The sequence below is a fragment of the Amblyomma mixtum genome, chromosome 5, assembly GCF_055824585.1.
Source record: "Amblyomma mixtum isolate Tamu chromosome 5, ASM5582458v1, whole genome shotgun sequence".
Lineage (NCBI taxonomy): Eukaryota > Metazoa > Arthropoda > Arachnida > Ixodida > Ixodidae > Amblyomma > Amblyomma mixtum.
In genome coordinates this window covers 85,863,457-85,889,074 of record NC_143016.1, presented here as the reverse complement: position 1 = coordinate 85,889,074, position 25,618 = coordinate 85,863,457, and the positions used below count along the sequence as shown (strand labels likewise).

The 25,618-nt window shown below is 52.0% G+C and overlaps 1 protein-coding gene across 2 annotated transcripts in view; it reads left to right on the top strand.

The window, feature by feature from the left end:
• Positions 1-25,618, top strand: part of tup (LIM1_Isl and LIM2_Isl domain-containing protein tup) — a 169,946-nt gene that overhangs the window by 130,968 nt on the left and 13,360 nt on the right. For both annotated transcript variants that reach the window (XM_089545389.1, XM_089545388.1), the window contains one exon: positions 15,824-16,024. In XM_089545389.1, coding sequence (XP_089401515.1) covers positions 15,824-16,024 — 201 coding nt within the window. The remainder of the gene's footprint in view (positions 1-15,823; positions 16,025-25,618) is intronic.

Sequence of the window (25,618 nt, the reverse complement as noted above, 5' to 3'; positions counted from 1 at the left end):
GTCTCAGGGTTAACAGTAAGCGCGTCACACCTTTCGTTTTCCTCGCGAAGCTTTCGCCTTTCTTGTTCTTTCTCCACACGGAGGCTTTTCTGCGGAATAGTCTCACACCTCTCGCCTGCCTCCTTGTTGAGAAGAGGTACCACCTGCTGGGGACAACCGCCCGACCTCTTGCTCAACTCCATTTCTAACTTACTGAGCTCAGCCTTTAGCTTCAGTAGTTTTGCTTCCCTCTCACGTTCGCGCTGACGCCACTTTTCCTCTCTTTCTCGCTCTTTTTCCTGCTCTTTCTTTTTTTGTTCGATGAGACTCCACTCTTCAATGAGCTCCTCATCATCTGCCCCCAAATCAGTAATGGCCTGAATTATCATGGGTTTTCGTGCCAAACCCCTTGTCTCAATTCCCAATTCCTCACACAACAGCAACAGGTCCGTCTCCTGCAGTTTCTGTAGGTCCATGATAGTTCTGAGTCTGAGCTATTTCCAAAACAACTATGCAAAAATACCAAACCTGTAAGATTTAAGCAGAGGTGTCTACCAGTTCTAAATTTTAACCCTCTCTTAGAACCTGGTCCACATCAAAGGAAAAGCCAAGCACTCACCCACACACGTGATCATGACCCAAGACAGCTGCACTCTCGCTGGCCGACCGTTGTTGTCGCTTGTGGCTTCAGATTCTCATCGCTGATCCACAGTTATTGGGTCTTCGTATCTCACCAGTCTTTGTTCCACAGATGTCGGGACTTCCAGGCCTCGAATCCCAAGGCTTCGGATCCCACCGCTGCCACCAGTTGTTGCGACGCAAGGTAGCAGATCCCACCGCTGCCACCAGTTGTTGTGACCAGGGTAGCAGATCACGTCGATGCCACACAGTTGTTACGGCTCGAGGTAGCGTGGCCAGTAGTTGCGTCTCCAAGGGGGCTCGTCCGGGATTAAGGAACTGTCTGAACTTCAGATGGTTGGAGATTACAAAAACAAGCAGATTTAATGACAAGAAACTGAGACACTTATTTACATAAATTTACAAAAAGAAGAGCAAGGAATCAAAAGTTAAGAGATCATAGCGTCGAGCGTCTGGATGAGCCTGTTATCCAAGGCTCAGAGCCACTGGATGAACCTATTACCCAAGGTTCAGAGCCACACTGGATGAACCTATTACCGAAGGTCCAGAGCGTTCGTGCCCACTTTGGTCGCAGGTTATATAGCCCAAGACTCCGCCCCTGCACCAGGCGACATTCCATCGCGACACAAAAGATCGGCACCAGCACCGCCATCGAAGACCTGTTGAGCCTCCTCACTAGGCGGTAACTCATCGTGGAACAAAAGATCGGCACCACACGTCACTGCCAACTAAGACACCTGCTTAGAGCCCGCACGTGGGAACTGGCGAGTCCGCATTCCTAAGTCCGCAATCCGCATTCCGCATTCCTATAGCATTGTGTCGTGTTGACGTCACAGCCGCAGCTGCGCAGGCCTCCTCTGATTCGTTCCGGGTTTTTTTCTTCAAGACGAAGGACACCCTTTCTTCTCCTGTCGTCGGTTGCTTCTCGAAGGGGAGGTCGTTTTCGCCGAGCCGAGTGTGGGAAGAGCCTCGTCGGCCACTTCCCAGAAAGTCACCCTTTTCTGTGAGGTCATCGTGGGGTCAAGTTGAAGTCAAACGACCCGTCAAAATTGCCGCTACGTTGAATCTCCCTCCGTTTCATCTCAGGTCTCAAGATGGGTCGTAACAGTGTGTGCGGTGAACTCCTAATGTTCGATGAACATTCTTTTTAAGCAGCGGATGTGACGATTCGTGCGCGTACACCAGTGGCCGCACAAACACGGTCAGTGACTCCCGGGAGGCGGCAGACCGCGCCATCCTGGCGGCGTGTCGCCACGGACGGACAAGGCCACATAGCTCATAGGATGGCCGCCGACGATTCCTACGGTGGGGATTAAGCCTGCCACGAAGATTCCAGGGAGGAGCTGCGCGGAGTGGACCCGGTCAGCGACTTTCCCGGGAAGCGGCAGGCTGGCGTCGTGTCGCCACGGAGGGGGGCTCGACGCTGTCACGAAGATTCCAGGGGAGATCTGCGCGGAGGGAACAAAAGGAAGCGGCGAGCGGGCGGCGCCGCGGGGGCGGCGTGGGGCAGCCGGCGGCTACGGCGAAGGTGGAGGCTGCAGAAAGAAAGAAGCAAAAGGCTTAAAAAGGGGGAGCCGACGGGAGGAACAGGCAGACAGGGACGATTCGAACGAGCGGACGAGACGGAGGAAGGCAGAAGACCGGGGCCGCGCATCGACCAGGGAGCCCGGGGTCTAGCCTTCGCCCACGTTCGACCTCCGACAGCACGCTTCCACACCAGCAGCTCCTCCAACGCCTGGCCGAGAACGAGAGCTGCACAGCCGCAAAGAGTCCCCAGCCCGGCCGCAGAAGACATCCAGCCATTCGTCGAACCCGAGCCACGAGAAGCTGACTGAGCCCCGACGTGGACGAGCCCTACTGCATTTCCCGTAAGCGGCATCAAGCCAGAGCCATTAATTAAATCATATTCTAAAATCATTCTTGGAGTCTGTGCATCAATCTCCTCATGCCCAGTGTGGACCCAGGGCCAATATAAGAAAATGAGCCATCACAAGACAAACTGATATCACAGAGAAGCAGATGTTATCAAACATTTGACCCAGACTAAAAGACTTGAGGGTTCCGGGAATTTCCCCCCGGTTTCCTTTTAGAAATCGAGCAATATTAAACTTCATCACCCATCACCCGCTAGAGCCGTACAGACGACACAGCAGTGACAGAACCGCGCAAAATTGTGTTGTTGCACTGCCGTAGCAATACCCGAGCTTTGAATTTTTTATTGGTCTCATGCTTTGAGTCGCCAGGCTTGAAAGGAGTCGCCACGCGTCTTCAAACATGGAGTCCCTGTGAACAGCGTCACATTGTCTCGGGAAACCTTATCTCCTGTCCTCGCTAGTATGTGCACCGTCGGCAACCCATAGTCGACAAAGAGTCTGTTATTTATATTGGCCCAGTTTCACCGTATGCATGGCAAGCCCTTCCGCAGTATTATGTTACTGCAGTAGACTAACTCTGCGCGTTGAAGCTGCAAAGCTGATAACTTAGCCACTTTAAAGGCTTCCTTATCAGGAACTCCGTCTTCATCATTTGCAGGTAAAACTCCCACAGCTCTTCTCCGCGTTTTTCGACATCTGAGGTTTTCTATTTTGATTGGAAGGAGACAGCCCTTCACTACGGCGTCTCTCGTAACCTGAGTCGCTGTGGGACGTTAAACCCCATAAACCAAACCAAATCATCTTAGTCATGGGACAAACACAAACGAGGTGCGCTTGTAGCTGGTCCTGTTAGTGCATATCTAGGAAATACATAGGAGTGTGCGAACACAAGCGTTCATTATCAAAAAAATGTTTCCATGCATCTTCCAAAGCCTGCTCGGCGAAGAATCGCGTCGCCTTGAGCCTCGCTTATCGGATTGCAAAGTGTTAGTGAAAAGCCGCGACAAAAGAAAACGTGAACTTGTAGAAGCTTTTTGTATCAAGAAGCGAGGCGATGATTGCATTAGTGATACGTCAGAGGTTCTTTGCCAGAGTTAAAATAACTTTTCTTGTTATGTATCTATAAACAAGTGCATGCTTGCAGTCCGCGCCTTGGCGCACGGCTAAATTATTTAAACGCTCTTCGTCCAGTAAAGCTTGTTGAAAGTACAGTGCTCGCCTCATTCCCTCACTGCGTCCGTGTTCGTATTTTTGCGCTTCTAAGTCTTTCCTAATACAAACGGGATATGCGAGACCTGAGAGACTGATAATATCGCTATTAGGTTTTGGCTTAAGAATAGTGTAACTATGAGTAAACACAGCGTAAAATTGAGATATGTGCTGTCACGAGCAGGGGTGCGTATAGCGCTTGGCGCATAACTGTGCTGCCTTGCACGCTGGCACGTGTATGGAAAGGTGGTCGCCACGTGTGCCAAAGCGTGTATACGCGAGCGAGTGCGCGTGTGTACGCGCTCCGGTAATCCGGGAAGGCCGCAAACACGATTATGGGGAGAGATCCCCAAACACGTCCTCCTCGCTACAGCGATACGCGCGCCCCGTAGCGAGCAAGCGCCGCCCCAGGGAGAACGAGCGTCGTGTCCAGGTCGTTGCGCCTCTATATAAAACCACTCGCCTCATCGGCCGCCCGCGGAACGCATCTGTTGGGCCAGCCGCTGCTCCTCTTTTCTCCCCAATTCCCCAGTGCGTTCGTTCGGGACGAGATCGGCGTATCAAGAACACCTCGGCCGCATCCCCGGCATCTGCCGATAGGTGGCGGCGCGGTCCCTTAATCCGGAGAAATGAGCCGGATTGAGCGCGCGCGCGCGCGCACTCGCTCGCACCCCGTGCAACCGCGGCGGCGATGCATGGTCGTGCGGCTTGGAGTGTCCTGTACCAGCGGGTGATGGACGGCCGCGATAAGGCCGCCACCTCCCTTAGGGACCGATGCCTCCTCGGGCTGGGCTCAGGGAAGAAAGAGGGGGTGCTCCGCAGCGATGCCCCCGGCCGATAAGGGTGGCGTGGGGCGTCTCCGCGCTTGTTGCGATGCAGCCGATAAGAAGCGCCCCCCCCCCCCCCCCCCCCTTTTTTTTTTTTGGAGCCCACTGCTAACAACGCCACCTGGCAGAAACCAGGCGCAAGGAAGTTGTAGGCGCTCCTCTGCTATGGTCCCTGCCTCTGCAGCCTCCCCCCCCCCCCCCCCCCCCTTTCATCTTTTTTTTCCTCAACACTACTTTTGCTTTGCATGCGGCTCGCGCGTGTTTGGCGTGCGGGACTCGCTTTCATGAGCGCCGTCTGCCGCCGCCGACTGTGGTTGGGGTCCCAACGGGTCCCCAGTCCGCGACCGGGCCAATTTGTGACCGTTTACAGATCCGCCGAGGCGCCAGGGATTCTGCGCCGAAAACTGCCCGAGTACACATGCATTCTTCTGTGTCTGGCGACTGTCGCCTAACCCAACAGCTAGTCTACTCAGAGCGACAGTCGCCACTCGCCAGGCCCTCGCGTGCCTGTCGCGACAGAGAAGGTGTAGCGGACGTGATGTAGACGTGCTAGTCATTGCAGTGCCATCTTTTGACACAGTTGGGTATCTTCTTGCGCTCTGCCTTGCGCCAGAAAAACCAGGCATCATGGTATACCGGTGCGAAGAAATAGAGTGAAGTCCTACAGGAACGTAAGGTTGCTTCAAAAAGAACTGGCAAATGTTATATCAGCGAAAAGTAGCGAGGTCCTTATTGGAGCTAGCATTCCTCGGTCGTGCTCGCGGTATGACACAGATCAGAGCGGACTTGGAAGTGTCTAGTGTCACTCGCACATGTGTTTATGGTTTATGGGGTTTAACGTCCCAGAGCGACGCAGACTATGAGAGACGTGTTGCCGTTACGGTCCAAGTAGTGTTTCAATCCTCAAAGTTCACCGGCGCGGACAGACGAGACGACGCTGAGCGATGGCCCTATCTGGTGCAAAAACACGTACCAATACCTGAAGATACCTCAATACACCATTTTCTGCGATATTCCGTCCTCGGCGTAATGCGGTAGCAGCTGCTGTCATTTCTGTCGGGCCCAAGAGTCCTTGTGTCATCCTGGATCTATATGTATATATAATTTTCCTTAGGCGAGAGATTAATTACAGTGCAGTGATATTCTCCCATTGATCAACTCCACAAGTTACAAAAAAAAAAATAGTAGCGTTCCCCTGTGCACGTTGGTTTCGGTTGCTGGATTCCTTCGCACATATATAAACGCCTGTCCTTAATTGACGTACTTGCTCCTAACTTCATCCCTATCTCACTTTTTCTCCTTTGCGTCCCCCTTCCTTTTTGCCTAGTAAGCAGGATCGTTCACTGGAACACATACTTTCTAGTGCACCTCCGTATTTTTCCTCTTCCCGTTTCCTTTGCTTCTGTATGTGACCGTCTTCTTTAGCCCAGGGGTTACGGCGTTCGGCTGCTGAGCACGAGGACGCTCAGCACAAAGGCTCAACCTCGGCGGCCGCGTTTCCATGATGAGGACGAGACGCAAAAAGACACCCGCGTGCTTTGCGATGTCGTTGCACGTTAAAGAAGCCCAAGGGGTGAAAAATAATCGGAGCCCTCGATTACAGCGCCCGTTTCTACATTCTTTCACTCCCTCCTCCATCCCTTCTCTGCGTTGAAGTGTCCACGGAGAAATGAGACAGTTACCGCGGATTTCCTCAGAGGCGCTTTTTCGTCGTGCAGACTCTAGCACGCAGCATATTCTGCGGTTGCTCGAAGTCCTCAGCCGCATCGGGGAGACTCGACCACGTCTTTCTTCCGCGGTCGCCAGCCGCACGGAGGTGGGGCCGAGCCGGAGTCGGTCGATGCACGCAGATGGTGGCCGGCAGCGGCGATCGATGAGGCGGCTCCCCGACGCCAACAGCGCGCGCATCACAGGTGAAGGTCGCCCCGGTTGCGCCACCCGGCTCAGCGGCGGAGGAGGCGTGCGCAGCGCACTGCCCTCTTCGACGCCCCGCTGCTACGCTCGCTACGTTTACTTGTGCCTTCTTTTCAATTAGCGCCATCTGACGGAGAGTCGCCGCGTGACCTCTGGCGCCCGATGGCTTCGGCCGTGTTTGGTTAACTAAATAGGATGGCTAGTCCACCCGAGCTTACAAAAATTTCTTTTGATAGCCTATAGACTGCATAGATTTTTGTCTTCTCAGTCTAGAGGCTGTCTAGACAAATCCTAGAGAATAGTCTATAGGCAATACAAATCGTATAGACAGTCTATAGACAATGTATGCATTTATAGCCATACATTTTGTCTATAGACACTTTATGGACTGTGAATGACAAAAGTAAATATCTACAGTAAAGTAGTAGAGTCTATAAGAAGTCGGGTGGAGGCTGGTCAGTCAAGCACGCCTGGCGAGCAGCTGAAGGTCCTCGGCGTCGATAGCAATGAACTCGGCATCCCACATGTTCACTGGGCACATTCAAGCTATTGCATTACCTGTCCATTTGAAAGGCGCTATGAATTATTCAACATATAAGGAATAGGTGAATGATCTATTGAATTCGACCCGGTAGTGCAGAAAATGGTGTCGGTAGTTTCTTTTTTTGTTTCCCCTGACGTCTCCCTTGTGAGGACAGGTAGCCAATTAGCTGCTCCTGAAAATCCCTTCTCACCCTTCAACCCGAACATCGCTTACCGTCTCAGTCAAGCGCAGCCCACTGACCGCCAAATATTTGTCTTGCAAATGACATCCTCCTATAGCCTGGGCTTGTCTTAACAGAAAGCTGTTTTCTGCTGCCGGTACGGCACCTGACATTAGAAATTTGAGAAGACATTTGATACTAGCGTTCCCTGCGCCAGTTCCTTATGCGAGCGTTCTGTAAATGTTTGCATGCGAGAATGCGTGGCATATGCGTGGAGATTTAATACGACTATACACCATCCCACCCGTGCTTCAGTGTGCTGCAACGCTTCTTCTCGGAAGCCAACCTTCTCCCCTTAAGAAATGGAAAAGCAAAGAAGCAAGCACAGTATTCAAGAAAAGAATGCATTTCTGGTTTGTCTCAAAAAATGCCATCGTGCGCACGCTGACTCAAGAACTGTGTATCGTTGACAAAAAAGGAAAATCCGTGATAGAGACAGTGAACGAACCAACGATGAGCATGTAAATTAAAGGGCAACGAACAAACCAACGATGAGCATGAAAATTAGAGGGCGACATCAGCCGTGAACTTTGACAATATCTCATGGCCAATTAATGTGCCCGGTAAGTCATGTGACCTTTCCGTGCGATGACGTCATTTCACGCACACGACGACCACAATTATCGAGAAAGGGGGGGGGGGGGGGGTTGTCTCTGGTTCTAATAACTGACACTGTGCAAGGAGTGAACATTCGTCGGACCAAGATTTGTTGTAACTACCCGCCGCGCTCTCACAAAATTAGTCCGTTTGTTTCCAAACAACGACGCCCCCGCAAGGGAGGGCATGGGGCTGCGCCGAGATTCAAGTTTCACACGGCCCGTGTTGCACACCGCGATCCCACGGCTCGGAGCGCGAGGCGGCCGGCGGCGGTGTAGCGACACGCCCCCGAATTCGACGCGGTCACGCACCAAAGGCGACGACCACGCAGCATTTCGGCGAACTCGTGTCTGGCGGTAGTCGCCGTTTCCCACAGCGCAGCGGCCGTGTGTTAGGTTAGAGATTGCGTTTTTTCCTCCCGTGTGCATACATTGCCGAGATCGCGGACGCCGCTTCCGCAGTCGCCACGCAGCGCACACGCGCACCACGAGTCTTCAGACCGCGCTCGGAGCTGGCCAGCTCTTTGGAAGCACGCGCTAAACTCGCACGCACACACGGGTGAATCCGGGCGTGACGCCGCCTCGATATGCACGCCTGCAAACGACTGCGTGCTGAGCGTGTTCCACGGACTCGTCTTGGGCGTATTCCTCGTGTGTTACGCGCCCTGTGTGTTTCTAAGGAGGACGCCAGCATGTTGCGTCTTTTCCGGTTCCCTTGCACGAACCATTCAGGTCGCACATTTTTCTCTGTAACGTAATCGGTGTCGTTTTCTCTTTGCCTCAAGCCTGTTAGTGTTGATCTCCGCCGCGGTGGCTCAGTGGTTATGGTGCTCGGCTGCTGACCCGAAAGACGCGGGTTCGATCCCGGCCGCGGCGCTTGAATTTCTTTGGAGGAGAAATTCTAGAGACCCGTGTACTGTGCGATGTCAGTGCACGTTAAAGAACCCCTGGTGGTCGAAATTTCCGAAGCCCTTCACTACGGCGTCTCTCATAGCCCGAGTCGCTTTGGGACATTAAACCCCATAAACCAAACCAAATTTTCTTATTTTCTCTCGATGACTACAGATTTCTAGTGCTTCCATTAGAGTCGGACAGTGCTATACCCTGCCATTCATCGACTCACCTTTGCAGACACATTCGGGAAAGTTTCTAACAACAGCTCTACTACAGGGCCCTTTCAGCGGTTAGTTTCTGACTATATTTTTTTTTTCTCACGTTTAGCAACGCGGTCCATTTGCGTCGGCTCCTTCATCTCACTTCCTCCATTGCGCGAGGGCCCGAAGTGTTCGATCGGCGTTAGTGAACAGCCCGAGCGATTTCCGCGGACTGAGAGAATCTGTGTAGAGGGAAGAATTGCACTGAAACCCGGCTATACGATGCAGAAGTAACAAATGCACGTTACATTCAAGACTGAACGACGCATTATCCTTGAAAGGCGCTACAGTCGCAACTTTTCCTCCGCAAAGGAGGAAAAAAAGCTGCAACAGCAGTCGATCACGGGCAGCCTCTCGTGGCTGGCGGCGCCCGTTTCGCTCGTTGGCGAGGGGAGAAGGACAAGGAATGGGAAACAATGGGGCGTCATTAGGAGGCCGGCACGTGGCGGTGCTCGTGCCTGCTCGCCCACGGCGCTCGGTGTAACGTTGGTGGGAAGGCTGCGAGCGAGCAGCCAGGGGGGCCATTGAAATGGGAGGGGGGTATAGGCGTGCGTCGTGCCCCTGCCTGCCTCTCGCTGCAGTACGGTTCCAGGACGAGCGTTGGAAGCGTGGCGCGCGTCCCGCCCTCTTCTTGGGCGTGCGCCGCCGCTCGAGCGAGACTCCTCGATCGGTTCGTCGACGACGGAGGACAGGGGACGACGGACCCCCGCCGTCAGGGACACGCGCCGTCCGTCCCGCCGTGGTGTTGTAGCGAATACAATCGAATACAGCGAGGTGAGGAGGCAGACACGCGACGGCGGGAAAGACGTGGAGTTTCTCTTTCCGGGACCCGTTAATTCATGACCACCGCGGCGCGTGCAATTTTGCGAGTGCCCCTTTTGGCAGCGAGGAAACTGTGGTCACGATGTTGCGTACGGCAGCGTCGGGACTCAGGTCGTGTCGTCGACGGTGCCCAGCGGGGAGTTCATTAGGTCGTTGTGTGGTTTCTTTTAACAGCCTCCGTGGTGAACGGGCCGGCGTGACGATCTAGGCCAGGGGAATCGTCTATGGGAGGCAGGGGCACGTGAGAACGCTGGTCTCAACTGCAGAACTAGAGTGGACTAGCGCGTGCAAGCATAAACGAGGGTGCGATCCCCGCCGCCGTGGTCGTATATCGATGGAGTCGAAACGCTAGAGGATTTTGTACTGTGTGATATCAGCGGGTCGAAATTATCCGGAGCCCACCACTACGGCGTCCCTCATAGCCTGAGTCGCTTTGGGACGTTTAACCCCACAAAAATCTCCTAAAGTACGACTCCTCTAGGACACTTCGGTAGGGTTTGCGATAGCCTGAGTCGCTTTGGGACGTTTAACCCCACAAAAATCTCCTAAAGTACGACTCCTCTAGGACACTTCGGTAGGGTTTGCGAAGGGTAGCTGGTCATCGCGCCTTTTCCTCATGAAAGCCGGGCAGAATGCTTCAGATAGCTTTACTCACAGAAGAAGCTACGCAATATTCTTCATCGCAAAAGCAGTGCCAGAGCATGTACGTTCGAAAACAAAAAGGAAAGTGCACGGGCCTGCCGACTGGCTCAAGCCGAGCCACCACCGCTGCCACGGGCAGATAGAGGAGTGTTCAAAGATAAGAGGAAAGAAAGAAAAAAATACCGACGATTACGTTACTTCCTAATGCGAAATTTGAGCGCAGCAAATAAGCTGTTTCACCTTTTCGATAGTGAGTCAACCCCAGCTTCGGAGTTGGTTTCAGGGACAACGCCGCCGATGCCGACACAAACAATATGATACCCTCGCTTCCGCAGCGCTAAGAACCAGGTCTAGCCGTGGGAAGGTGGTCACGTATTCGTCGACGTGCCGGGGCCTACGTGAAATAACCGGCGCGTCGGCAACTGAAGAGCACCCTATCCGCCACACAAGAACAGGGGGGGGGGGGAGGGGGGGGGACCCTTTCCTCCTCTTTCTGCATGGCGGCGACGGTGTTCTATGCAGTCACGTTATCTTGACTCTCTAGCGGCGTCAGCGGCATCCAGCGGTATCAGTCGGTCGTTATCAGTCGGTCGCTGCTAGCGCTGGGGGGATGAAAGGGGGGCGGAGCTGGTTACGAGGCCGACGACGACGCGAAACCCAGGAACGGACGCCAAAGAGCTGCGCTCTAAAACAGCCTTCTCGATACCCAGGTCCAACCTTCGCGACGCGCTGCGCCACCACGTCGTTTGACGGTGCTCCATCGCAGGTGCGTACACGCGCGGCCTATACGCAGGCGCCTGTACGGCTGCTCCCCCACTCAGTCCGCGCCGTCGATGAAGTGCACGGCGCCCGTGCATTAAGTGTTCGTTCGAGTACCGACGACAACACGGAGCTCGCTGGCGGGGGAGGGAGCTCCGGGTTACAACGCTGGCTGAAGCGAGCTGCCCTCTTGCGCGCAAGTGTTTCTCCCGCTCTGTCGGCTCTCCCGGAGCTGGCATCCCCGTCCAGATAAGAATACAGGTCACAGGAAGAAAGGTAAAGAAAGAAAGCCCATGCGATAAAACAAAAGAAAAAGCCAGGCGGCTCCTAGTTCGTGCGTAAAACATGAGCCCACGCACTCTCCAGCAGCAGGCGGTGTTTCCGGCGTCGGCAGGCCATGGAACCCTCCAGAAGAGGGTCCGCAGTGCCTGCCGTGGATGTATGTTCGTGCTCCTCGAGCGCCAGATCGGTGTAAGAACATCGGACACGGAGGAGAGCGGCGGTTGCTCCCACAGCGGGCTTATCACCCCCGATGGCTGCGCCGGAACACGCGGGGCTGTACGGGGACGCCGCACTCCAGGATGGAGAAGAGGAGCGCGTGCTGCGAGTGTTCCGTCCGTGTAGGGCAAGATCGATGGCGCCACGCCGCGGCTGGGGTGCCTGTAGTCTGGCTAGCCTCATGAAGCCGTCAAGAAAATGCAAAACATCCGGCCCCGGCTCTTCTTCTCTCTCGTTGGGGTGGATTTACCGCAAGGTGAAACAGAAAGCTCGCTATATACGGCACTCCTTGTGTGAGTGACGAAAGTAAACGTTAGTGTCTCATCGTGACTTCTGTCGCGAGGTTCATAAAAAAATTTGTTTTGCATCTTCTTGTGTTTGTGTGATTTGCTTTCATTGACTATCAAACTACAAAGTATTTGAAAAGGCCTTCACCACAAAGGCCTTTGACGTAAGCATATTTACCCTGTTCTAAAGGCCTTTGACCTAAAGGCTCTTACCCTAAACACCTTCACCCTAGGTGAAACGTCTTTACCTTACTCTAAAAGCCTTCGACCTAAAGGCCTTTACTCTAAAGACCTTCCCCTCAAAATCCTTTGACTTAAATGCCTTCAATTTACAGGTCTTTACTCTGAAGGCCTTTATCATTGTCATTAATGCCTGTCATCGTATTTTAGTGTCACAAATGATACCATGTGACGACGTGTCATTGACTATTAATATTGTTATGGTCATTAGCTACATCATCTAATGTCCATGCTTCATTGCCCATGGAATAGCGTGAACTATCTTATGGTCTACTGTTGACGTCATGCGAGACCACGGTGACGTCACTGAGGGTTTGCGGACCATTGCTGGTGGACAACGCGAACACCGCCAGGTTTCATTGCCGATGAGCCATATAATGCTAAAATTGCTAATACATGAGCGAAGAAACTCTACGTGCAACTGTGCAGCTGCTACAGAAATAAATTCCCAATAAAAGCTCATGTTAGCGGCTGTCTCTACATCCTTCGTCACCCTCTTCTTTATCTCGCAAATTCATCTGTATAACATCGATAATCTGTCCTTCTGCGGCCATGTGTGGAGCGTACGCTGACGGAGGTACAGGTGGTCTTATCTAGCTGGATAAGCTTGGACCTTTTTTCTGGATCGCTATATCCACGCCAGCTCTGCAGCGGAGAGGAAAAGGTGTTGCCGACGAAGTGCAGGTGCAAAATATAGTCCACTAATTGTGGCGTGAGAGCGTGGAATGGCTTTTCACTTTAAAGGGGCAGTAAAGAAAGCTATCCTAATATAAGACGGATAAATTATTCCCCGGGAACACTGCCGACGTTTCCCTTTTTTTTTTGTTGTTGCTGCGCGAAAAGGTGGTTGCGTTGCTGAGAAAATCGCAAATGAATATTCCTTTTTATGTTCAAAGCGCCCGCGAAAAATGAGCACATTTACGTCATTCCTTTGATGCGTTTGCGATGGAGCTCTCCGACCAATCAGAGGTGCCACTTACAAAGGCTGGAAACGTGGCCGGAAGCCTGAACTGGCCCGCCGTCTACGTCAGCCGTCATGGCGGCAAGGTACATATAATGCGAGGCGAAAGATTCAGTGCCCGTTTTAACGTCTACAACCTTTATCTCCGTAGCCTTTTTTGCGGTGCTTTAATTATGTGACTCTTCGAAATCTTGGCTGCACTGGCCGCTCTGCTTTCCTCGTATTTAGAGAATAACTGCCTCCTGACGGTGATATACGAGGGTCGTTCAATAAAGATTTCCCCTGACCCACTTCCTTTGGACGGAGAGCAACGAAACTTTGCAGATTTATTAGTCCTTCTGTACATAGGTGCCACCTAGGGACACACACTTCTCCCATTTTTTTATGCATCTGTAAACACCTTGCTTGTAGAAGTCAACACGTGGCTCCAAAAGCCATATTGTGACTTCGGAAATCAGAGTCTCATCATCTGGAAAATGCTTGCCCTTCAAATATGACTTCATTGTTCGAAAGAGGAGGCAGTCCGATGGTGCGAGGTCGGGTGAATAAGGGGGATGCGGTAGAATTTCAAAGCCGCAGCAGCGTGCTTCCATCTGGGCAACATGAGAGTTGTGAACTGAGGCATTGTCTTTCAGAAGGCGGACACCTTTGGTGAGCATGCCACGTCTCTTGCTTTTGATGCACTCCCGCAATTTCCGCCGCAGTGAAGCATAGTATGCCCCAGTAATCGTGGCACTATTTGCTAGGAAATCCATCAAGACTACTTCGTGCTGGTCCCAAAGGACTTTGAGCATGACCTTGCCCGCCGAGGGCTGGGCGCGTGCCTTCTTTGTAGGCGGTGAGTCCAAGTGCTTCAATTGCACCGACTGGACACTAGTCTCCCGATCATAGTAATGGACTCAGCTTTCATACTGTGCAATCAGTCTGTTGAAAAAGTCCTCCTGGTTTCCATGGCACATGGTCAAAAGAGCCTGGGAGCATTCGACTCGTTCCTGCTTTCGGAAAGGTGTGAGCAGCCGGGGAACCCAGCGAGAGGATACCTTACGCATGCGAAGATGGTTCTGAATGATTTGTTCCACGGACCCCACACTAATCTTGATATTTTGGGCTAGGTCTCGAACGGTTACGCGGCGAATTTCTAAAATGGCGGCCTCTACTTGCTGGATGGTGTGTTCATCGATAATGGAGTGAGGTCGCCCTGCAATCGGAGCTGTTTCCACCAAAGTCCGACCACATTTGAATTAACGATGCCAGTTCTTTACTACACCATATGATGGGGAATCCTCCCCATAAACTTGTTTTGTCTCATCGAAAATCTCCCTTGGAGTGCGACCTTTCAAGTACAGGAACTTGATGACTGCTTTGTATTCCACTGCATCCATTATCACACCTCACACCACTTCAGCACCTGTCAAAGGAAGACCGTTATTAGTTAAGAGCTGCATATTAGCACGTGACCTATAGGGACTTAAGTCATTACACATGCGCAGTTTCCACATCCTGCAATAAGTAGAAGTGAGTCAGGGGAAATCTTTATTGAACGCCCCTCGTATATAGCGTTCCACGAGAGAGCGCAGCAGACACGTCACAGCCACAGTTGCACGAATCCGTGAGTGGTGGCGCCACCTCAATTCGCTTTTACTCAATGTTCTGCATGTCAAACCTTTGGTTTCGATAAAAACATGTTTGCTATCACGTGACGCTAACCTATTGGTCGAGTACTCCCTCTTAATGTGCCTTTAGGAAACAAAAAATACACAGTGTAAGCCTTCCTTGCGTTCAGCATTTCTTACGTTGGGCGCTTCGACACGAAAGATGTTTAGCGCATGTCTACTTGGTAGACATTTACTAAGATTTTTAAGATTTACTTGGTAGGTTGTGCAATGTCTACAGCAGCAGCTAGCCGTTCACGATGTAACCGTCATCCTTCTGCGGCCGGAACATCGCGCAACATCGGACTTCACTCTTGGGGTGGATATATATGAGCCGCTCTTGAAGAGGGCTGCTGGGGAGGGAGGGGAAAGAAGGTGTAAGGAGGGATAAACAGAGTGGTGTTATTTACACCACGCATTTTTTTTCCTTTTTTGGTTTTACGTCGAAGAAAACGGGGTTAAACATGGTTTTCTCGCAAGAAATTTCTCGCTAGGGAGAGGGACGCCTTTCTTAAATCCGCCCGTGCCTCAGTCATAATTTGTGTTCTTTGAGTAGGTCTGGATGACTGTGCGAAGTGCCCATTGTAACCGCTATTTATAGATAGAGGTGCAGTGAAACTCTCGAGTAGCAAACTACTGGTTAAATGGCCAATATTAAATAGTTAAATGGCCAACACGAAGAATTTCAATATTTAGATCGCTGCCTGCTGCTATTTGTGTGTAGCAAGCAGTCATACCGGACTGCATCGCGCGTTTGGTCATGCGGCGTCTTCATGGAGCGACGCGTGTGTTTGTTACTGGCATACATGGTATCTCAACAGAGGCCCACATACCTACCACTTCTTTCGTGGGCTTCGTGACTCATACATGCACCTGCTAGTTTATTTCGCGCCGTTGTTGCTCGATACATCCCTCATGGAAGCGTTCTGTAGACATGTCGTGCTAAGAAGTTATAGTGTCCAACTCGACCGGCACACTACATCTCTCGCTCTCTCTACCGTCGCAGGACGGGCGTCCGCTGAGCCTGGGCAGCCTCCGCGGCGTGCCCATGGTTGCCAGCAGCCCCGTGCGGCACGAGGGCAGCACCAGCCCGCAGCCGCTCGAGGTGCACGCCTACCAGCCGCCCTGGAAGGCCCTGGCCGAGTACGCCATGCACCCAAATGAGGTGGATCCCACGGCGCCCCACTTCCAGCATCTCGTCAACCAGGCACGTGCCATTTCCTAGCTTTTGGTGCCGCTTTGTTTGTCTTTTCTTCTCCGCATCCCTATGGGAGCTTCTGAAAGCCCGCGACAGCTAAGGTTTCCGTGAGTTTTGGAATGCGAGTTGTTTCTAGCTGCAGAAAGTTATAAACCCCAAGCTGTCGGGCAGGCAGCCACAATCGTACTATTTTTGCTCTCCTTCATCCGGCGCAAAAAAAAAAAAAAAAGAGAGCCTGGGTGTTTTTTTTTTTTTTCAATCCGTAGCCTGAATCACTAATGCCTTCACAATCCGCGAACTTGTCAACCAGTCGAGGATGTGGTTACCACATGCAGCCAACCGTAGCTCTCTTCGTTATTCACTTGGGAGCGGAAGACTTCTTGGAAGTTGGGAGAAGCCCCAGTTACACTTTCCCCGCATCAAAAAAAAAGTAAAAAGACAACAGACAAAAAAAAGCAAATGTCTAGAAGTGCACGAGAAGCTTTTAAGCAGAAGTTTAAGCAGAAGCATAACATGTAAGGCATTGAGGGCTGTTTCGCTTCGGTTGGGTGCAGTACTCGAAGCGAACCGGCATTTCGCTACCAATGAGCTACAGAGAGGAAAGCACGAAGACGTTTCGATACACACCGAGATGGTGAGCGGGGTTTAAGGGTGGGAAGAGAAGGGTCTGAGGATCGCACCCTCGCTCTCCGCGATCTACACAAAGCTAAGGCCGGCTGTAGAGCCAACTGGGCGAGAAGACCGATCGCCGGACCGCTCACAAATCAATCACGTCATCGGGAAGCGGCCGGAACCTCGTCTTTCCCCGGGCGCTGGCGATGAGGATACAAAGGCGCGGCGGCGCGCGAAAGAGGACCACGCTCCGTTGGCCTCCACCGAGGGAAGCAGCAGCAGCAGGAATAACAGTGCAGGAGCTACTCACTTGCCGCTGCCGTGAACGCTACACGAGAACATCTATAGATCCTGCTTCGAGTACGGCAAAGGCCTGGTTTGCTCCCTCGGCGAACCCATCGATGATGTCGGCGCGCGTGACTCGCTCCATTAGCGCTCGGGCTCGAAAGGGCTGCTGCGGGGGTGTGTATGGCATGTCCGTATACGGCGGCGTTATGTGTACGGTGAAGGCTATATACGCAGTTGGCCGCTACGCTGACGACGCACAGATTGAAACGGCCCGTAAGAGCGGTGTGCGAAGTGCTGACGAGCGACAAGCCAAAAGAGACGTTGCGTCCGCGTGACTGGGACATTGATCGCGAGTTGGAACACTTAACTTCTGTGTCGAGCTGCCGTCAGCGTAATGGGGCCTGTTCTTCGCGCATGCCGTCGTTATACCTGTCGCGGTTGGCTCGGTATAAAACGAACGGTGTCACGATGGAACCATTATCAGTAGTGTGTTTACACGTCTCTAACGTTTTCATATCTTGCCATTAGCGTAGCCCTTTCGCCATTAGCAGATTTCTCGTCCACTGCCTCTGTCGTGTGCTTAAAGGCCCTGGATTCAAAGCGTTGCTCTGTTTCTGCTTTTTGGTCGTAAGGTTCGACTGCTATTCGTTTGAGCTTTAACGAATAAACCTCGCCACTCTAGTTAATTATGTTATCTCGCTGTTTTTCCTGAATGTTTAACGATGTTTGAAAGAAGGTCATTCAGTGCACTATTCTCATTTCAAGCATATTACTGAGTTTTAATCCTTGTGCCACTCCTGCTTGAGTTTTTGGTCAGCTGTATTCTGTCAGTAAATAATAATGTGGATGCTAACGCCATACGTAAACACTTCTGACACTAGAGCAACAACGGTGCCTGCTGAACTCTCCGCCGTTGAACTCCTACGTTCGTGACGTTGTGAAACCGTCAGTGAAAGCGCAGAATGTGATGAGTTCTTTGCTGTATACAAGCAACTCAATAACAATGAACAGCTGCTGAAACTCATGCAGCGGCGGCTTTATGAGGCTCTTGGAGGGGGCAGTAGAGGGGGTGGGCGCGGCCCTATTGAGGCCATGCATTTCTTGCACTTTTTTTTTGTTCAAAATGGGATTAACCACGGTTTTCCTATATTAAATTTATAGCACAGGTTTGGAGAGGGCCTCCCTAGTTCCCCCAAAAAATAAACCCACCCCTGGATTCAGGTTAGGCTTTCGAGCTCGGTCTAAAATCAGCAAATTCAGCACGGTATACCGCATGATGATCGTATGCTTGTTCGTGTGACGTTTTCAACAATCCAAGCCAAAACTTGACTGCTCACATCGGGCTGTTTGCTGAACCCTCTCGTTTCGGATTCACGTATGGAAGTATTTCAAGAGGCGTCACATCATGAAGCTATCGCGCATCTTCATAAGTTACTGAAATTGCTCTTGCCGTTAAGTGCATCAAGCAACAGGGCAGCAGGACTACTCTCCTGGTAACGCGATCGACAGCTAAAGGCCTCGGAAAAGCGCGTCATTCGGAGGGAAAATGCAGCGTTACCGGCGAGGGGGTTCGCTCGCGTCGCGACACAAAGCCTGAGCTGGCAAGAAGGGCATCATTCACTGAGAGACGAGGACACGCGACCATTCAGCGCGGGAAGAATCGCAAGCCCTGCGGGACGCTGGGGATACGCGTCTCCCAGTAAAAAGACTCGGCGGGGGCGGCAGCTAGCGGTGCGGGTACAGGACTTTTCCGACCGGCCGCCGAGCCCACGGAGCGGGGACAGCAGCGCGGTTTCGATGGTGCGGGGAGGAACGAGTGTCCCGCTCGAGCGAGCACTGTACACGCACACCATAACGGGAGGGAAGGAGAGGGGGCTGCGATGAGAGCGGGAAACCCAAAACCGGAACCGGAAGCGCTTCCGGCGCGGCTTGACCGGAACCAGTTCTGCGGGGCATGGTGCTGGAAGGGGTTCGCTGCGGGCAAGGGGAGCCTACAGGGCTGTCCGCATGCCCCGCTCGTGCTGTTGTCGTCCCCGTCCCGTTTGGAAGCGAACAGGGGACGGAGAGCTGAGACGCGGCTGCGTTGATGTGCGCGCATTCGTCCCGGACAAAGTTTCGGGGGAGCTGGCTAAAGCAGGCGCCAGTCCGCGAAAAGATCTGGCCATGAAAGCACAGGAACGCGTAAGCATAATATTATGGGAATATGAATATTATGGAACATTAGGGATATAGGATATTATGGAATGCGCCACAGCACATGAAAATGCTCGCTGAGGGGCAGTGAACATTGAACACACGCATTTGTCAGTGCGGGAGACGTCTATGTATCGACCCATAATGTGTGGCAGTCCTTCGCAATACATGAAGACAGGCGAGAAAAAAGCGGGTATGAGCGGAGAGTCTTACATAGCCCCACTGTCTTGAGCTGAACCCTAATCACCGTCCCTCTTATTTTTTTTTCTTCGGGGGGGGGGGGGGGGGGGGGGGGGGGGTACCAAGTGTGGATCAGAGGACAAGCTGCAACCGATCCTTTTGACGTGGTCTAAGTGAAATGTATGGTTGCTAATGCTAAGGCAATCGCAACAACTTTGAGGCGCAGCAACAGCGCAGCAACAGGGACAAGAGAGAACACGGGGCAGGCGCTGACTAACAACTGCCTTGTGAACTGAACTGTATCTGTTGCTGAGCTGCTTTTTGTTCTTCAGTACGTACCAACTCGCTCAACTCGCCGTTTTACTGTGTTCTCAAAAGGGGGAAAAGCTCGCATGCAGGACGAGCACGCGACAGTGTGTATATCGCAGTCAACGAAGGAAATCGCATGGCATCAACTGCTGCGGTGTTCAATTAGCTACAATGGTTTCGTGCTACTGAACACATGGTCACGAGTTCAATTTTCAGCCACAGCGGGCGTGTTTTGATGTAGGTAAAATAAAATAAAGTAAAGGCTTGTGTTCTGAGACTCGTGAACTGTTAAAGCTCAGTGTTGATCTGCAGTCCGGTAGTGAATAAGATGGTCGGTATTAGTCCGAAGCCCTCTAACACAGCTTGCTGTAGTTGCCGCGCGCAAACTTTTTCACACAAAGCGAAGAGACATTCGTTTTATTTCCCGTGTATTGCGTGGATGCACAAATAATAAAAAAAAACCTGCATCCAAAGTGCGCTATGAAACGCAAGTCGCTCGCAGGCTCGCCCGACTAAAATAAAGAAAAGAAAGAAGAGAAGGCAAGGGGAAAACAGAAATAAAAGAAATGATGGTCAGGGCGAAGAGGGCAAGAAACACCGCTTCGGTGAGAAGATAACCGGTGACGCTGGCCACGCGGGTCAGACACACAACTCACGCTCAGGTCACGTTCCGCAGATATCACCTCGCGAGTGAGCAGTTTTCATTTTTTGTTTACACCCGACGAGTCGGCTTCTGAAGTCCCGTCTGAGTCGATAGATAGGTCTACTGACACTGGAGTTTTCATTTCTGGATCATCGAGTATAGATCAAGCCGCCGGCTTCAGGGCGTGGGGAGGACTAGACAAGCACCAGCTTGCATTTGCCTTTACTAGGAGGAAAGCAGAAGTGTGGCTTATGTTCTTGACTCAAAGCGCCTGCGTCTCGTCAAAGGGAGGTGCCACATGAGGGTTGTGGGCCTTTGTAAAATTGGTATATAGACTGTCATAGACGTCTTATAGACTCATTGCCTTCCTATAGATATTTCTCTTTCTCTATTCGTAGTCTATGGACTCTCCATAGACAAAAGTCTACTAAAAAGTGTAAGGCCATAAATCTAGATTGTGTATATACTGTCTATTGGATGTGTATTGTCTATAGACTATTCTTTAGGATTTGCCAATAGACTGTACCTTATGGACAAAAGTCTATGGAAAGTCTACAGACTGTTCAAGGAAATTTTTGTATGGGGGAGCCGTTACCCGTCTGAGCAAGTGGCAGTTCTATTGTCGGTCTTGCAACCGTGAGAGCAACTAAAAGCTGAGAGAAAAAGTCAGTTTCCGCGAGCGGAGTGACGGGAACCTGGTGAGAAGGCATCGAAGTTATTCCTACAGTCCTTGAAGCGGCCGCTGATAATTTGCGATCACGGAGTGTGTAATACACATCTTCTTATAACTGTGCTTATGTTGAGTGCTTATACTGGTCAGTCCACTGTGAAATTAAGAGCACGTACGGTAAGGAGTCTGCTTTGCCAATTAACGAAGCAGTAATGATAAAGGAACCGGACAGTAAAAAGTTACGGCATCCCAGACAGCGACGCATCTATTTACGCCGCATGGCTCAGGGTGAGCAGGCAACGTCACTCAAAGTAGAACTTCACTAGCTGAGTCATTTTCATAGCGCCCTCTCTTTCCTTTCTTCTTGGGTATTAAGGGAGGAAATTTCTGCGATCCACGTGCCGGCCCCTGAATCGCTTCTGTCCGCTCAACATCGCATCGCAAAATTTCAACACTGTATGGCAGTCAGCTGCGCTGAGAACCGAGAAACCAAAACGAGGTTGTCAAATCTGTAATGCGAACTTCTGTTTACAGAGTTGCTTTATAGTACGCTAGGAATTGACCGTAGCGAATCAGGAACAGAAAAGCACAAGTTTTGGCTTTTATGCCTGTGGTGCAAGCCAGGATTTTACATGTTCACGTCTGAAGGTGCCCGCGACAGGTGTAGGCGTTGGTGGGCGCAGTCGATTGAATTTAGTTCTCGTTAAGGGTGGCTGTTTGGGTGAGTCTGTGTACCATTACGAAAAATGTAACGCTCGAAACACAGGTCAAAACGAAGAGGACACCACATGCGCTACATTTTTGACGCGATAGCGTTAGGGAGCTCGTCTCGCAGAAAATCTGTCGTCGTCGTCGTTATCGGCGTCGTTGACCGCGAGCGAAAAATCCCCGAAAAAGCAACCAATACAGGAGGGAGGTGGGCTAGCTGGGTCATGTGACCTTGTAGCATAATCACAACCTGCCCACCGGCTAGTCAGGAAACTTCCCACCGTGACAGGTAGCAGTTAAATTAATGATTGGTCGCAAGAGGTTGCTGGTAGGAGCAACCTGGATAGCGCAGGTCCCACCGGTGGCAGCGCCTGCCATCGCAGGTGCACCACTTCGCCAGGAGGGGTGTGAGGACTCCCAGGGATCTATGAATATTAAGTAGAAAATGTCAGAATTATGCATATATGGGCATTAACCCATTCAGCTATCGCGTCATACACTTAAGATGGAGCTTACATGCCCCCTCCAACTTTTTCCTCTCAGTTCTCGTGCCAGGAGGACGTACGAGGCCTTGAAACGACGCTACCAGAGTGCGGTCATTATAACGAAAGTTTTGACTGCGAGTTGAAATAAACAGCAGCGTACTTCACGCAGCCCTACCTAAACGCAAACAAAAAAAAAATAAAACGCAGACAGTGCCGTCGGATACAGACTAAGACCTAAGCGGCAAATGCCAGTCAAAGCATCCCCTCTAGTCAATGGCTTCGCCCTATTGCAAAACGTCGCGGTCAATCGCCTCGCACCTGCTAGCTGCCAGCAAATCATGGAGGGCTTCCTTTGAAGGACATTTGCCGCTTCGTTCTGTACCTTCCAAGACTCTTCTTACAATGGGTCTAGTTGGTTACTGATGCCAATGAAAAATGCCTCATCTCAGCTGTAACCGTAAGTTGCGCTACAAATAAAGTTATACGGGACCTAACTGAGACCAGTGAGTTTCTCCACGAAAGTAGAGCCCCCGCAACCGAATAACATTTACTCTCCTTAGATCTTTTTTTTTCTGCCTTATGGGAGTGTAGTTCATTTCCTTGTGAATACGAAGCACACTTCGTCTCATGTATTTCTTGCAGCCGCGTCCGTCCCTGGCACAGATTCGCTGCTTCGATTAACCACGCAGAGATAAGCAAAGGGTTTCCATGCAGCTCTCTATACTCCGAAAGTCGACGGATCCTCGTTTGTCCCCGCAAGGTTCCCCCGCGCGGACTCTGCATGGCACAGGGTCTGGAAACGGTGCCGTACCACGCGCGCCGAAAACAAAGTAAATTCATGCCGCCGTCAGTGCGCAGAAAGGAGAGAGAGAGAGAGAGATTAGAGAAAGATGCAAGACAAGAGAGTGAATGCATGACAGGTGGAGTAGAAAAGAAAAAGAAGGAAAGAAAGGAAGAACGAAAGAAAACAAAAAAAAAGGAGCATAGAGAGGGTGATTGCCAGAGCTCGGTGAGAGATGCGAAAGCAGTGACAAACAACGGGAGACAAACAAAGCGATAGAGAAATGCAGGCGAGATATGGCGGCTGCCTCGGCAGCTCACGCCATCGCCTCGTTGCCGGCGCAGCGCTGCTCACGGATCGATGATGGCGGTGCGGTGGGCGATGCTGCTGTCTGCCCCGCAGCCAGCATTCGAGAGAGAGAGGCTGCTCGCCTGCGCGCGATGGAGCTCGGCTGGTCGCCTCTGTCGGCGATGTTTGCCGAACCACGGACCGCCGTCGTCGGAAGGAAGGAAGCGGCACGGAACGAACGCACAGAATCAATCAAAGAATACAAAAAGAAGAATAATGAGTGGAATACGGTATTACAGGCCTGGGAACCCGAGGAAAGCCACCATTCAGTAAACAAAAAAAATGAAGCTCTCTACCGACAAGCCCCCCCCCCCCCCTCCCCCCCCTTTTGCCGTTGTAGGAGCACAGGATGACCGAAGTCCGCGCGCGAGGAGCGCAAACAAATGGAGGATCGCTCGCGATGTCACCGCCAGGAGGCGACCGAAACGCTTGCGATGGGTTTCGGAAAACAAAGCGCTCATGATGCAGCGATGAACCAGGGAGCAATACCGTAAGGAATATGCTTATACACAAGTGCAGCATTGGTTCGGAGTGCAAGGCGACTTCGAACGGTGTTTTCGGGGCTCCGTAAGCACGCGTCCGCAGGCCCCAGCATCATTTGCCCCTAGCCATAACCTCGCATGCCAAAAGCCCGCAACAGAAACGCCGCGCCAACAACTTGGCATGCTATCCTGTTTTTAGTGTCCGCCATAGATAATCATTCAGTACATCGACCAGCATTTTCACGGTCTGTTAAAGCCTAGCTCCTCAGCAAGACGTCACCTTTAAGAGTAGAACGCGATAGTGTTATCGGGTTCCGTTCATATTGCCACGTATCATTGTAGTGTTTGTTCGTTCACGCTCAAGGCTGCAGAAAAGGGCTGTTATCATTTTTGTTCGTGACGCGAGAAGCGACCAGTCTAATCTCGATTGATCGCAGCCATGAAAGGCTGCATCTAGATTTTTCCAGATTACTGTAGATGATCTTGTCTTGCTATCTGGAAGTTCTTTTTTGGGCGCAAGTCAGCCCAAATAAAGAGCTTCGTTTCCAAGACTGGTTGGTGTCTTCCTGACCGCTGCACTGCCGTCACTACAACGTGACATCTGGTGGAGGTGCTGGGTAGCCTTCCAGGTACCGGACAACCCCTGCAGGTCGTGACGCCAGCCCTTTGAGTTATTCGCCGAAAGACCTGACTGCAGTCTACCACGCAGCCTCTGGAGCCTCCAGCCATGACTTACGCCGCAGCAGTGCGCCGTCCTGTACCTCGACGACGAGACCCAAGCCCCTATCGCACTTAGCCAGCTGCGCTGGAGCGCCGCCCTTTCGCCCCAACTCGCCCGTCCTACGAGCGTCGTACACGGCCGAGGAAATGCCTCGAGTGGAGAACACCCGACCAGCGCCGCCCACAATGCTTCCAGTAGAAGCCGGTCACATTCTCCGGTACTGCCCAGACAGGAGAATGGGCATCTGAGGGTTCCCTTACGACTCCCCACGACCCCAACCCGGCCAGCGACCAGCCGAAATCGAGGATTTTTTGCGTCGGGAAGGATACTCATCGCCGAGCCGCCTATCGCGTTCTCCGTCGCCATCGTCACCGCGCTAAGTATCTCCTAGCCGGGGCTACGCAGTGCGTGGACTCTTCCCCAGCCCCCGAAGGTTAAACTGAATAAAGCAGCCTCTGGAGGTGAGGTTGCTTCTGAGCGCAAGAACTAAGATCTTCCATCGACGAAAACAGAAGACCATGCCCCCTACGACGACGACGAACCCTACGACAACGACGACCCCTACGACAACGACGACCCCTACGACAACGACGACCCCTACGACGACGACTCCTACGAAGACGACGACTCCTACGACGACGGCGATCCCTACGACGACGACGACCATTACGACGACGACGATCCCGACGACGACGACGATCCCGACGACGACGACTACTACGACGATCCCTACGACGACGACGACGACTACTACGACGACAAAAACTACGACAACACCGACGACAACACCGACGACGACGACGACACGGCCAGACTTGAAGCTTTTACCGCTGCCCTTACACCTTAGTAGGAACGCTAAAGGACTCTAAGTACTCAAAGCATTCTCCGTGTTTAATTTCAATTTAAAGCATCGAGACGATGCTTCTTTGGAAGGGGGGTAATGCCACGTATCATTGTAGTGTTTGTTCGTTCACGCTCAAGGCTGCAGAAAAGGGCTGTTATCATTTTTGTTCGTGACGCGAGAAGCGACCAGTCTAATCTCGATTGATCGCAGCCATGAAAGGCTGCATCTAGATTTTTCCAGATTACTGTAGATGATCTTGTCTTGCTATCTGGAAGTTTCTTTGCCGGCTTTAAATTGAGCGATGCCGCGAGCGGTGGGCATTCGTAGTTCGACGACTGA